Source organism: Pelodiscus sinensis, chromosome 17, assembly GCF_052426305.1.
Source record: "Pelodiscus sinensis isolate ZL-2025 chromosome 17, ASM5242630v1, whole genome shotgun sequence".
NCBI lineage: Eukaryota > Metazoa > Chordata > Testudines > Trionychidae > Pelodiscus > Pelodiscus sinensis.
The window spans coordinates 10255049-10268416 of record NC_143068.1 but is presented as its reverse complement, the minus strand read 5'-3'; the positions used below and the strand labels follow the sequence as shown (position 1 = coordinate 10268416).

The following is a 13368-nucleotide window of genomic DNA, read 5'->3' as shown; positions in this document are numbered from 1 at the left end:
ATTGGCCACGGACGCTTTTCCGCAAAAAGTGCTTTTGCGGAAAAGCGTCCGTGCCAATCTAGACGCTCTTTTCTGAAAATGCTTTTAACGGAAAAGTTTTCCGTTAAAAGCATTTCCAGAAAATCATGCCAATCTAGACATAGCCAAGGGGTATGATGTATTATCTCTATTATCATAGTGCTTAGGGACTCTAAAATTGGATCCAGGCCCCGATAGGGTCAGTCCTATACAGATGAATAACACGAGGACAGTCTCTGATCCACGGAGCTTGCCACCTAGGCGGCAGACAGGACAAAACAAGTGGATAAAGCAGACAAATAGGCTGGGCATGGTCTCAGTTTGGTTCTGTACTTCTCAGCATTTGTGCTGAACGTTTTCAGAATGACAAGCAGCTGCATTCTGCCCTCGGATTCCATGGAAGCTGCACATGTGTATCAGAGCAGAGAATTTTTCCCTGTTCCCATGAGACACACTGAGATATTCTTTCAGCATAAATTATTGTAGTAATAAGGGAACAGGACAGCATTTCTGCTGAATTGACGGCACATCCTCTTTTGTATGAATGTTAGGTTGCCCATGACTATGCTTTAGTGTACACAGTTTTCTCCTTCCTTTTTCAAGATGACTCTGCCAATTTCAATCCATTGGCAGGCTTAGGCCTGGGGAAATGTGAAATCCTCAATGCAGCTTGAGTGTTTTGCTCACCTTGGAAAGAATTGGTTCCGAAAGAAGGTTTGGTACAGAAATCAGAGAGAACGGTGAGCTGCTTGGCCAGTCATGTTTGCTAACTTCTTCTCATATTCTTGTCACAGAATGAAGTGGTCTAGAACCTGACATACCCCCTCTGCCTGCTTCCAACTGGCCACAAAGTGCAACATGCTGGTAGCCAAGTTGTCACTACGCTGTTAAACAGCCAGAAACCGCCACACAAGCCTTTGATTGCCCATTGATAGAAATGACTCAGAATCTGACAAAAGAAAATGGATTCAAACAGTTTACAAAGGAGCCTTGTAACACACCCCAGAGCAGTGACACTTTATATTCCAACACAAACAGCCCTTCAGACTCTAGTGTGAAACCTCTCTGCAATGCCGCATCTGAAACGAAAAGCCAGTGCATCAACGGAGTTAAATATGTCTCCTCCGCGGGAGAGGTACTTGAGTGTGGGTGGGGGGCTTTCACACCCAGTTGTTTACAGTTCTTCAACACTCCTAAGGGGATCTTGTGTTTCCTCTGCGTGGCTTCTTTTTTGCAAGGGATGACAGTGAACGGCTTCATTAATACAGTCATCACCTCAATAGAACGGCGCTTTGACCTGCGGAGCTACCAGAGCGGCCTGATTGCAAGCTCTTACGACATAGCAGCGTGTGTCTGCTTGACTTTTGTCAGTTACTTTGGGGGCAATGGGCATAAACCCCAGTGGCTGGGCTGGGGAGTGCTCATTATGGGACTCGGCTCTATTGTCTTCACATTACCCCACTTTGTCACTAGCCAGTATGAAGTACACTTCACCGAAGATATCGGCATGTGCTCGTCTAACCAGAGCATGCAATGTGCAGAAAGTGTCTCAACCCTCTCCAACTACCGATTTGTCTTCATGCTTGGGCAGTTCCTGCATGGTATTGGAGCCACTCCACTCTACACGCTTGGTGTGACCTACTTAGATGAAAATGTCAAGTCCAACTACTCTCCAGTGTATATCGGTAAGTCAAGTAGCCTGCCAAGGAAGAGCCTTTTGTTTGGATCAGTCACGCTAGCTAAAGGGAAATCAAATGCATCTGTGTTGGCACTGAATGTAAAGTACCGGAGTAGCTCACCAGGGTAATCCCAGTCATTTGTTCCAAATATCAGAAGAGATAAAAATAGGAGGAGAGAAGCTACAGGTTGGAAGCTTTTGAGTTTTCCCTCCAGTTGTTTACTGTCTAGAAGAATATTGTTAAGTTGCCTGAACATTCCAACAACTAGATGCATTACTTTAAATCTTTAGAAAAATGAGTAGTCCTGTAGCACCATATATATAGTATCATGAGCTTTTGTGGGCAAAACCCACTTCCTCAGATGAAAGTGGAGAAAAAAGGGGGGATCTTCCCAATTTATAACAGAAAAAGAAGGGAGAGGGGGAGAAAAAAATACCAGTCCATTGTAGTGCCGGTGCTAATGAGGCTAGTTGAATACATAAGCCAGAACATCAGGGGCTCATACAACTGCATATCCTCTAATGTGATATATACCATCAAGTGCCAACAATGCCTCTTTGCCATGTATATTATTGGCCAAACTGGACAGTCTCCATGACAAAGGTTAAAGTCGGATAATAGAAATGGTAATACACAAAAACTTGTAGGAACACAACTTTCCTGAGCACTCATCAATGGATTTAAAAGCCATTCTTCTACAAAGGGATTTCAGAAGCCAACTAGAGAGAGAGACTGCGGAATTCGCCTTCATATGCAAATTTTACACTATCTCTCAGGGCCTGAATAAAGACATGAAATGAATGAGCCATTATATTTAACACCCAAACGACATAAAAAAGCTAAATATGGGACACTTACAGCCCACTCTTTTGGCCTCTGTAGCACCGGCACTACAATGGACAGGTATTTATTTCTCCACCTCTCCCTTCTTTTTCTGTTATAAATTGGGAGGATCCTCCTTTTTTTCTCTACTCTCATCTGAGGAAGTGGGTTTTGCCCGTGAAATCTCATGGTACTATATAGAGACTAACATATTTATATAAAAATAAAAAAGATCCTCTTCTAGGCATGTCTAATCATATAGCCACTGTAAAAGGCCTTTAATATATGTTGGCGAGATAGGGAACGTGTTCACCAAGGCCTAATCTGGATTCAGTTGAAAGACTCCAGTTGAGTTCAGTTGTCTTAGGAGCAGACCTAAGGGCCTGAGCTGGCACACCTGAGGGCTGTGGGGATAGAGAGGAAGAAATCATGAGAGTCGTCAAGGATCTGTTCAGGTCAGTGCCCCATGCCACTCTTCTGATGGCACTGAGGGGTAGAGGAAAACATACCTCCAGTCGTGCAGGCACTACCGTGCATGTTGTTTGCCACGGTCAGTGAGACACTGGGACTATTCACAGTAGTGAGCATTGCGCCTGGTAGTCTGTACTCACAGGATCGAGTCTTTGACTGGTAAATAATAATAAGTTGATCTCCAATTACATAGCACTTTTTCTAATGAAACCAATTTAGGCTCCTGTTTTCCAAACACAGGCATTGCCTCTAAAGGGTACTTGGATTAGTCCCAGATATGTCATTGTCCATCTCCCTATGTCACAGCCATGGGATGAATACATGGAAAAGCTGTGACTTGGACTATACGCCCATGCCAGGCCATTAGGAACTCAGGTCTGCAGGCCTGCTACTTCCCTTGCTGGAGCACCTGAGGAGAGACAGCCACCGTGGGCCCCAGGGCAAGGTGTGGGGAAAAGGGGGCAGCTCCATGCCCTTGAAAAGGGTGGGGTCTTGATGGAAGGGGTGTGGCTGGGGATAACCAGCCCTCAGTGCTGCCTGGACTGCAAAGCACCCGTCCCAGCCATTAGCGCCTCGTGGAATGCCCCATGTGGTGCTCCGGCAGCAATTTAAAGTAGCTACTGCTACTGTGGCAGCCACTGGGAGCCCAGACCTCTTTGTATCGCCAGGCCCCGGGGCAACTTCCCCCTTTGTTTCCCCTCGCTCCCCATCAATGGGTCTGAGACAGGGTAGGGAACATACACCGCTGGTAAAGACACGCAGCAAATTACTGTGTTCCCTGAGTGAGGAGATGCGGGGGTTGAATCCCATTGATTTTTTTTTTTTTTTTACCACCCAGAGAGCTTGTAATTAACAGCCAATATATTTTCATCTGAGCGTTACCTAGCTCAGCATGACAGCCTGCTGGAAATTCCAGCTGGCCAGGCGGTTCTGCCCCCTGCAGTCCAGAATCCGGCCTTGCAAAATGAAGGCGGATTTCCAGTGTCTGCAGCCCACATCCTCTCCCAGAAGGAGGGAGCTGAGACCCAGAGCTGTGTGTGTGTGAGTCCCAAGTTGTAACTATGCATTTTTAACACCCAGCATGAGCAAGCATATTCTCTGCCCCCTTTTTTCCCAGCATTTCTCTGCTCCCTTTTTCTGCCCCTATGGTATTGTGCCTGGGTCAAATGTCACACTCACCGCACCCTGGGTACAGCCTTGTGAGTCACACTTCCTTCCAGGGCTGCACTTGAGCTCGTGGTACTTTCCTAGCACTCCCTTGCTCGGTGCCATGCCTATTGCCACTCTACGAGGTGTTGCATTTGGCTAAAAGCAAGAGCAGGGACAGGGCTTTTGGTAAAATGTGAAGGATCTTGTAACCCTGATTATTTTCTCTTTCAGCTATTTTCTACACTGCTGCCATACTGGGGCCCGCAGCAGGTTATCTGGTAGGAGGAATGTTTCTAAATATTTATACTGAAATTGGCAGACAGTAAGTTGGTAAAAATAAATTTGTTCTTTTTCCTTTCCGCTGCACAGTTGCTTTGAAACATATGACAGACAAAAACCTTGAGCACCTGAAATGGGGGTTGGGGGAAACCATTGTCTTCAGAGAAATTTTGTCCAGCAGTGAATTTGGAAGTGGGCTGGGCAGGAGTGTGGGGGTGGGTTTTTATTAATAGAAAAGAATTCCTTACAGGCCAAAGCACATTGTCCATGTGGTTTGGCACGTGTGGTAGCTGAGCTGTGATGAGCAAGAGGATTTCTTGAACGAGTCCCATTGTGTATGGAGCATGGCTACCTTTGCCACTATTCCTCACTATAGTCCTCTAGTGCAGTGGTGCTCAACCTTTTTTAATTCACAACCCCCAGGGATTTCTTTGGTTGAGCAAAAAAAAAAAAAAAAAAAAAAAGCAAAAACTGTCTGGGACATTTTGTTGCGGCTCCTTTAATTTCAAGCGCCGGTCTGCTCCCCTGGCAGCTGGCCCAGCGCTGCGACCCTCCAGGAAGACACCCATGCTCTATTGCCACTCTGTCACTCTGGCTTACTGGGTCCTCTCCCCCGCCCTTTTTTTTTCTTCATGCAACAGATGAATGGTCCCTGCAAAAGCATTTTCTGAGCAAGCCTGGCCAATAGTCCCTCTAATTTTTTCCATCCCTCTGCAGAATAAATTTTGTTATGTGCACCAAGGCATGTGTGCGGATGTGCACCACCACTAAAAACACACGCTGCTGGCTATGGGCACTCTGCTCATCTGCTGGGTGGCATTTGAATCTCTCTCAGGTGGCCACCCAAGCACACAGCTTACAGCGACCCCTGAGCCTGACCTGTTATTTTGCTGTGATGTTTGGCCAAGGAATGGATTGGATCATTTTATTGTCATTGCTGCTGCTGCTGCTTTTGGCAACAAGTCTTGTAGCAAAAGATTGACCTGCTCTTGAACACAGGCAGAGTGACCCAAATAGAAATGAAAATGGAACCTGGAACTGATGAATGCTTAGAGAAAAATACAGTTTTAAACAATTCATGTTTTCAGGCTCATTGTCATGAATGAGTCGTTGACAGTGCTATGGATCTGAAAGGCAGGATAGTCTAGTGGTTAGGGTGCTGGGCTAGGCTTTGACAAACCTAAGGTCAGTTGCCTGCTCTGCCTTGGCCTTCCTGTTTGACCTTGGGCAAATCTCTTTGTGCCTCAGTTTCCCTCCGGAGAATAAAGATGACAGTATTCCTTTATCTGACAGGATAAAGGCATTAAAGATTAGAATGTCCCAAGATTAGGATGATATTATTGGGATTGTCCAAGCATCAGGAGCTTTGTTTTACATAGGAAACTATTGCGCCCCCACCCCCGCCCTCCAAAAAAAGTTTTCTGATTCTTCACATTTGCTATTTGTCACCCTAGCTGAGACACTACAGTAGCAGGGATCATATAAGACACAAATTGTGTTGGCCAAGATGGCGGGGCAGTCTGTAGTCTCCAGTTCACATTGGAGCATAAGCTCAGGTAGCCAGGTAAAAATATCTTGTTTGTTCATCCAGAAACTTGCTTGTGTGCGCTACTTAGAGGGGCACCAGACTTTAGAGACCTGGTTGCAATAGTTTCAACACCTTTCATCTCCCCAGTCTGCCCCCAGAAGAAGCAGCTAGATTTCCAACAGACCTCCGCACCTCTGTCGGTGCCTACATGTCCTAGACAGATTTTCAGAAGTGTTCCCAGCCGTTCACATTGTTGCCAAAGTGGTGGGCTCTCCATAGGTAGAGCCCTGAGTGGATACAAAAGTGGAATCTGCATCCGCATCTGCAAGAAAGAGCTGTGGATATCTGCGTCCATCAGCTGCGGGTGCGGCTACCCATGGCCATAAAGCGGACATCCACAAATGTGCAGGATTCTAGATATAAAATGTGTGTCCATCTCCGTATCTGCATAAATGAGCAGCGGCTATCTGCAGCCCCATCTGCGGATGCAGATATAAAGCGGATATCCGTGGATTTGCGGGGCTCTCCGTTGGTCTCAATGGGACCTGTGGAGTGCTGGTCAAGCGTGGAATTCAGCCTGTTCTGCTCAGCTGTCTAGACAAGAGCTGAGCTCTCTTGCAAATCTGGCCTCAAATGCTGAGCGCTTTGGAGTTCGTCTGATGTTATTTTCTCAGCTCGGTTCCCTGCTGCTTCCAAATGCACGGACCAGACTTCTGCTCTTTGGTGACATACCAAAAAAGAGACGGAAAAGGTGGGGGACTTTACTTCCCCTTTGATTCCAGCAATGAAAGACCAGCACTAAATTTACCCCCTCCTGTGATAAGACACACTGTTTGGAACATCTGAGCTCGGAGAAGCTTTGAAGCAGCTTGTGCTGCGGACGGAATTCACTGTTCCCAGACTTTGAATTTGCTTTGAGTTCAGAAGCATTCTTTGTGCAGTTTATTTGTGAATCGGGAGCTCTTTGGCAAAGTGGTCCCTTTGCTTCCATTCTAGGGTCTGAGGAGGGTGGTGAATACAAAGGCGTGTTTAGCTTTTTGTACTGCGCTTTGTTGGGACTGATTTACAGGCGAATGTCAAGGGCTGACAGTATGTTTCACCCTGGCATTGAGTGCGGACTCCAGGCTGGGAACCCTCAGCCACGTCATTCTGGTTTTGTAGGATTGTCGCAGACCGTATTCAGTTGTACAGGGGAATCTGGGGGAGTAATGCCCTGTGATTTCCCTGCTGAGCCTGGGCCAGGCTGATATTTGACCTCTAGCTGTGCATGGCGAGGGGGCACCGAGAGGGGAGGAGCTTTCAGTCTGTTCTCTCTACTTGTCAGCCAGAGGAACTATCCAAAGGAGAGAAAGCTGTTCTATGAAAAGCAGGGAAATACTGTTCCCCTTCCCCTATGAAAGCAGAACAGTCACACTCTGACTCTCCATACATTTTCTCTGTCCTCCCCTGGACAGCACAGCTCCACCCCGGCCTTTCACTCAAGGGAGGCTATCAAGTTAACATGTAGCTCACAGCAATGTTGCAATTATAACGCTCACTTTCCTCTAGCTCCTTATAGCACAGAGCCCCCTTGCACAGTGGTTTTATTTTTCAGTAAGAAATAAAATTCAAGGCCTGAAATCTGCTCTCAGGTGCACCAGTTTACATCTGCACTCTCCCTTGCCATCCAGGGCGTTGCTCCAGTATTATACTAGTGTCCGGGAGAGCACGTTTTCATTTTGCCATTTGCACCACGTAGACTTGGGGGCACATCGCCCTCTGCCTTGTGCCTGTTTTACTTTGGTGTGTCTCTCCTGATGTCACCTGCTACTCCTGATCCAGGCCAGGGTTAGAGTCAAGCTTGTGCCCTTCTTTTCCAGTGAGGTAACTGTCTTTCTCCCTTGTTCTTTTGCAGAATTGATCTAACCCCAGATCATTCGCTCTGGGTTGGGGCCTGGTGGATAGGGTTCTTGGGTGCTGGCGCCGCCGCCCTCCTCACTGCCATCCCCATTCTGGGTTATCCTCACCGGCTGCCAGGTACGTGAAGAATGAAATCCTAAGTAATGTCAGGCAGAGCACGTTGGGATCTTCTTAATGGAGGGCAGCTGCCGTGACTCATTACTCCTTATGTCAGCCGAGCGACTGCCTGAGCCACGCTACTGCTGTGATCCAAACCTAGTGTCTCAGTTCAGTGTCACGGATTCATTAAGGCTGTTGGAGGAGGCGATGCAAATTGTCTGCTTTATGCTGGCACAAAAAAAAAAAAACCCTTTGATCATTAGTTGTTAATTACTCCAGCGGGGCAGAAGCCTGTTTCGTTGGTTTGTTACTATTAGCCTGCTATTTAGGCTGTCCCTTCATGCCACTAACATTTGCAATCAGGGATTTAGACTCTGCTTGTATGCTCCACATATCTGCATACACATGCGGAAGGAACAGGATACAATTTCACCCATGTATTTAAGTCTTTTGTTTGCTTCTCTCCCCTCCCTTTCCCATTCATTCGTCTCTGTCTTTTGTTCTCATTTGCCGAACACTTGAGCTAATGTGACATTTTCTGTCTGTCCTGCAGATGTGCATAATACTTTGATTGTCACTCACTCCTACGCACTGTCTCCCCCTAGTTTGAGATATGCCTGACTACGTAGTGCCCTTTTTGGATGCATGCCAATGAATGAGGAAACACCAGGCTGGGGAAAAGTTCTTGTTTTTTAAAGTGTAATATAGACATTGATTTCACACCTTCTATTTCACAGCCACCTGTCTTCCCAGTGGTCTGTTGTCTTTCTCTATTGGGCCCCTTTATGCTTCTTATGAATAAGTAGAGCAGGGGTCTTTTTTGGGTCAGGAACCGCTGACCCACAGAAAAATCAGTTGGGGGCCACACATAAGTGAGAGGCAACCCCCTCCCCCCAACCCTCACTGATGTGGTCCCTGACTGAGAAGGAGAAAGATACTCCACATGTTCCTCTCGCATACCAGAGCCTAGGAGGGCCTGGGCTAGTAGATTTTATGTGCTCCAGCCCCTCTGCAGTGCTGGAGTGCCAGAGTGGTCTCCCCAATGCTGAGGGGCAACCCCGAATCTCATTGGCCAGATCCAAGCAAGCCGGGGACCACATCTGGCCCTGGGACCTTAGGTTCCCCACCCCTTGAGTAGGGGGAAAATGGGGATAAATATGAGACAGAGGAATTAGAGAGGAGAGGGAGGGCTTCAGAGGCATAAATTGGAGTCAAGAACCCAACTCATATTAATTTCAAAGAGAATTGGGCAACTAACTGCTCGCTGTTGGGCTGGTTAGGAAGTGGGAAAGTGTTTGCACAAAAATATCCAGTGGGAAAAAAATCCTCTTTTACACTGGAACATTTTTGTTGAGCGTTTTCTGACGAGTGGAGTCCTACTAGCACCTGGTTTGTACTATGATGATTTCTCCGCCCCCTCTCATGAATTTGCTCCTCGTGTAGTACATAAACTCTTCTCTCATATAGTCTCTATTTCCCACCTCAATGTTTTCAGGATCCCAGCGCTACATCGTCATGAGAGTCTCCGAAGCTCATCAGCTGAAAGACGGGAGCCACGAAACGGCCTCGGATCCCGACTTTGGGAAAACTGTGAAAGATCTGCCACGGTGAGCTGTGGGTGTGCGCGACATTCCGAGAGCTCTTGCCAGAATTAGGGAAATGCCCAAGTGTCTGCTGGCTTTTGGCAGCCGTAGTTAAAATACTTTGCAATACCCGGGGCTTGCTCCTGAGGGATGCGACTGAAATCAGCTTGAGTTGATGACACTCCGCGCCTCACAAGGTCAAGCCAATCACCCCCCAAACACCTGACAGACATACATTCTACAATGTTCCTGTAGAGGGAGGTACCATCCACCTCATTTTCCAGATTCAGTGCTAGAGCCAGGACTGAACCTAGGAACGTTAGTCACCAACTGCAGCTCTGCTGTTGACATGGGGATGGTTTACATTCATGGAACTGTTTGCGTTTCAGCCTTTGAAATACAATCCAGTTCACTGATAGTCCAGTGCATGGAGTATCACCGTGTGTTCCAGCAACTCTTACCCATAGGAATGTTTTCATAGGCACAGTTTAGTGCCTACAGAGAACCACATACCATCCGGGATATATTACAGTGTGGGTTTTACGACAGGTGGCTTAATGCCAGTCATCACTGTAGTCTAAACCAGTGATTCTCAACAACCAGTCCATGAACCAGCGCTTGTCCTTGAATTCTCCCTGACAGTTTCTGAAGGCAGCTAGCTGGTCCCAGGTACCAAAACATTTGGGAAACACTGATCTAAACACCATTCAGGAGCACAATCTTTTGATTCTTCTCCACAAATTGGTGTGATGTTGTAGAAACCACTCACTTTCTATAATCACGCACACTTGTTATTGTCCAGTGTTTCCCTATCTTTCACTTCTCTTTTCTTTTATTTTCCTCTTATTTTAACTCCCATATGCCTTTGATTTTCATCCTTGTTCCCTTTTCTTTCTCACGGCAAGTCTCACACCATATCTCTGGTTTGAATCTATTTCCTGTTGTCCGAGTTTATCTCTGTTTCCTTTTTATTTTATTCCATTTCCTTTCTGTCGTATCAATCAGCTTCTTTGTCATGTTTTCCTGTATACTCATCTGATGCAAAGTAGCCGTAGGCAACTGGTGTCTGATGGAGGAGGGGCTGCAGGGAGTGTTTGTGACCCAGAGGAACAGGGAGGGGGCATGAAGGGCACCCCATTTAGTTGTTAAAATTTGGTAGGGGCACTGAGAGATGGTGCATTTCCTGGGTGCTACCACGAGTCAGCTATGAAAATAGGCATGGGAGAGTGCAGGATTCCAGTCTCTGGGTCTCTGAGTAGGCGCACACCCAGGCTGGGTCTGTACTACAGCCGAGGAGTGTAACTCCCATGCTTGTGGTTCACATACACTCACGCCAGCTCTTGCCATGCTCGCATGACTATACATAGCAGTGTGGTCAAGACAGTATAGCTGGCACATTGGAGGCGTGGCTGAGCTGAGCCAAGTACAAACCTAACTGACACCGGTGGGTATGTACTGGGCACAGCTCAGCCGTTCCTCAGCTTCCACTCTCTACAGCAGCGGTTCCCAACCTTTTCCAGATGGGGGCCCATTTTGACAATTCAGGAAGACTTGGTGACCCAGCGCAATTCAAAAACAGCGGGGAGGAGGGAGGACAGAGCCACCTGGGGAGACACTTGGCGACCCTTTTGGTCCCGACCCATAGGTTGGGAGACCCTGGTCTACAGGCTGGTCTGCACTACGAGCTTAGGTCCATGAGTTCAGCATTAGGTCGAATGTGTGTGAGTGTGTCTAGACTGCTGGGTCCCTCCCCTTGTCCTAAAGGGCTATGAAAATCAGTCCCTGTACTCCTCCAGAACAAGTGGAGAAAAGCCTGAGGTGACAGTCACACCTCAAATTAAGGTTAGTGTAAACACTGTATTGGGCAACGAAAATGATTAGGAACGGTTGCCATATGAAGGGAAATTAAGAAGACTGGGACTTTTCAGCTTAGAAAAGAGGAGACCGAGGGAATATGATAGAGGTCTATAAAATCATGACAGGTATGGAGAAGGTGAGTAAGGAAAAGTTGTTTACTTGTTCCCATAACCTAAGAACTAGGGGTCACCAAATGAAATTAATAGGCAGCAGATTTAAAACAAACAAAAGGAAGTGTTTCTTCACACAACACACAGTCAACCTGTGGAACTCCTTGCCAGAGGATGTTGTGAAGACCAGAACTTTAACAAGGTTCAAAAAGGAACTAGATAAATTCATGGAGGATAGGTTCACAATGGCTATTAGCTAAGATGATAAGAAGGTTGTTCCTAGCCTCTGTTTGTCAGAGGCTGGGAATGGGTGACAGGAGTAGGATCACTTGATGATTCCCTGTTCTGTTCATTCCCGCTGGAACTCCTGGCATTGGCCACTGGTGGAAGACAGGATACTGGGCTAGATGGACCTTTGGTCTGACCCAGTACAGCCGTTCTTCTTCCATAACCATGTCCTCTCTGAAAAGGATAAATTTGGAGTTACTGGCCTCATGTGGCGATCCAGAGTGCTCCAGTGTGAATGCTCAGGTGAGCACTTAGAATTCCAGTGCTCTCAAGGCAGGCAAACAGGAAAATCCCTGAGGATGTTTGAATGCTCGTTTCCCATTGGAGCAGCGTGGAGAGCTCATCCCAACAGAGCATGCCCAGGATCATAAAGGCCTCCAGCAGGGAGCACACAGGGGACACTGGCTCTGATTGTTGAGGTGGGGGGAGAGGGAGAGTTTATGCAGGCAGAGTTCCGAACCAGCAAAAGAAGCACTGATATCTATGCCAAAATTGCACAGGGCCTGGTGGTTAAGGGCTGCACCAGGGACACGCAGTAATGCCACGTGAAAATAAAGACACTTAGACAAGCATACCGCAGGACAAGGCTGGCTGAGAGCCATGGACATGGTAGGAGGGCGCCACATACCCATTGCCACCCACAACTATGTTTTCATCCCACGAGGCATTGGAACCCTTGTCCAGAATTCCAATCTGATGCAGAGATGGGGGTATAGTTTAGCTACCCATAGTGCATCACTCTTTGATTCTATACAGCCCCTGGCAGTGAAGAGGTGCTCTATCGACCACAGCCACCAAGTAGGCACATGCAGAATCGAATTTATTAAATTATATGCTCAAAAGTTGAATTACATAAAATTAACCTAATGTGGTAATTTAAACACATCCTATATTATTGCAGTTACACTGCTATTTATATTCACACTAGCTTGATAAGTGAATCCATCCTTAGCTTCTGATGTAAATGTAGCCACCTACACAGGCCAAAATTCAATTTAACTGGGAGGAGTTTCCTGGAAATGTCAATAAACAAATGACCTAAATAAGATACATGCCACACATTTACTACTGAGTGTTAGAATTTCTCTGTGCTGTTAACATTTCTCTGGAAGGGCGTGGGAGACAGAAAGAGTCAGGCAATAAAGCTACAAGATACCAATTTGTAAAGTTTGGGAGTTACCAGACGATGTTATTGCTCACAATGTTTGAAGTTCTGTGTTAACTGAATGTACAAGAGTTAGTTGTTAGTTGTGATATACTCAGCTTCTATGAAAAAGTACACCACCAGCCATTATGTGTTTACTTCTTCAGCCTCTCCAAGAATCATTCTTAGGTGCCGCTAGTCAATAGGTTATACCCCCACACCGCAAACAAAAGTATTAGGTGCTGCAGAATCCTCATACTGAAGCTACGGATCATTTGTAAATTTTAGAATCATTAACTTCCTCTGTGTGTGACAAGGAGGGTTCAAACAGATGCACAGTAGAATTTACCTCATACAGTAGCCAACTTTTGTTGACTCTAAGCAGCTATTCACATAGCGTGACACCAAAGCAGTTCACCAGGGGTTAAGGAGGTTTTGTGAA

At 46.6% G+C, this 13368-nt stretch overlaps 1 protein-coding gene across 6 annotated transcripts in view; it reads left to right on the top strand.

The window, feature by feature from the left end:
• The window catches only part of SLCO4A1 (solute carrier organic anion transporter family member 4A1), a 64885-nt gene that overhangs the window by 34503 nt on the left and 17014 nt on the right, over positions 1-13368 (top strand). For all 6 annotated transcript variants that reach the window (XM_075901079.2, XM_075901080.2, XM_006126183.3 and 3 more), the window contains 4 exons: positions 813-1703; positions 4371-4461; positions 7841-7962; positions 9440-9551. In XM_075901079.2, the coding sequence (XP_075757194.2) occupies positions 956-1703; positions 4371-4461; positions 7841-7962; positions 9440-9551 (1073 nt within the window). In that variant the 5' untranslated portion in view covers positions 813-955. The remainder of the gene's footprint in view (positions 1-812; positions 1704-4370; positions 4462-7840; positions 7963-9439; positions 9552-13368) is intronic.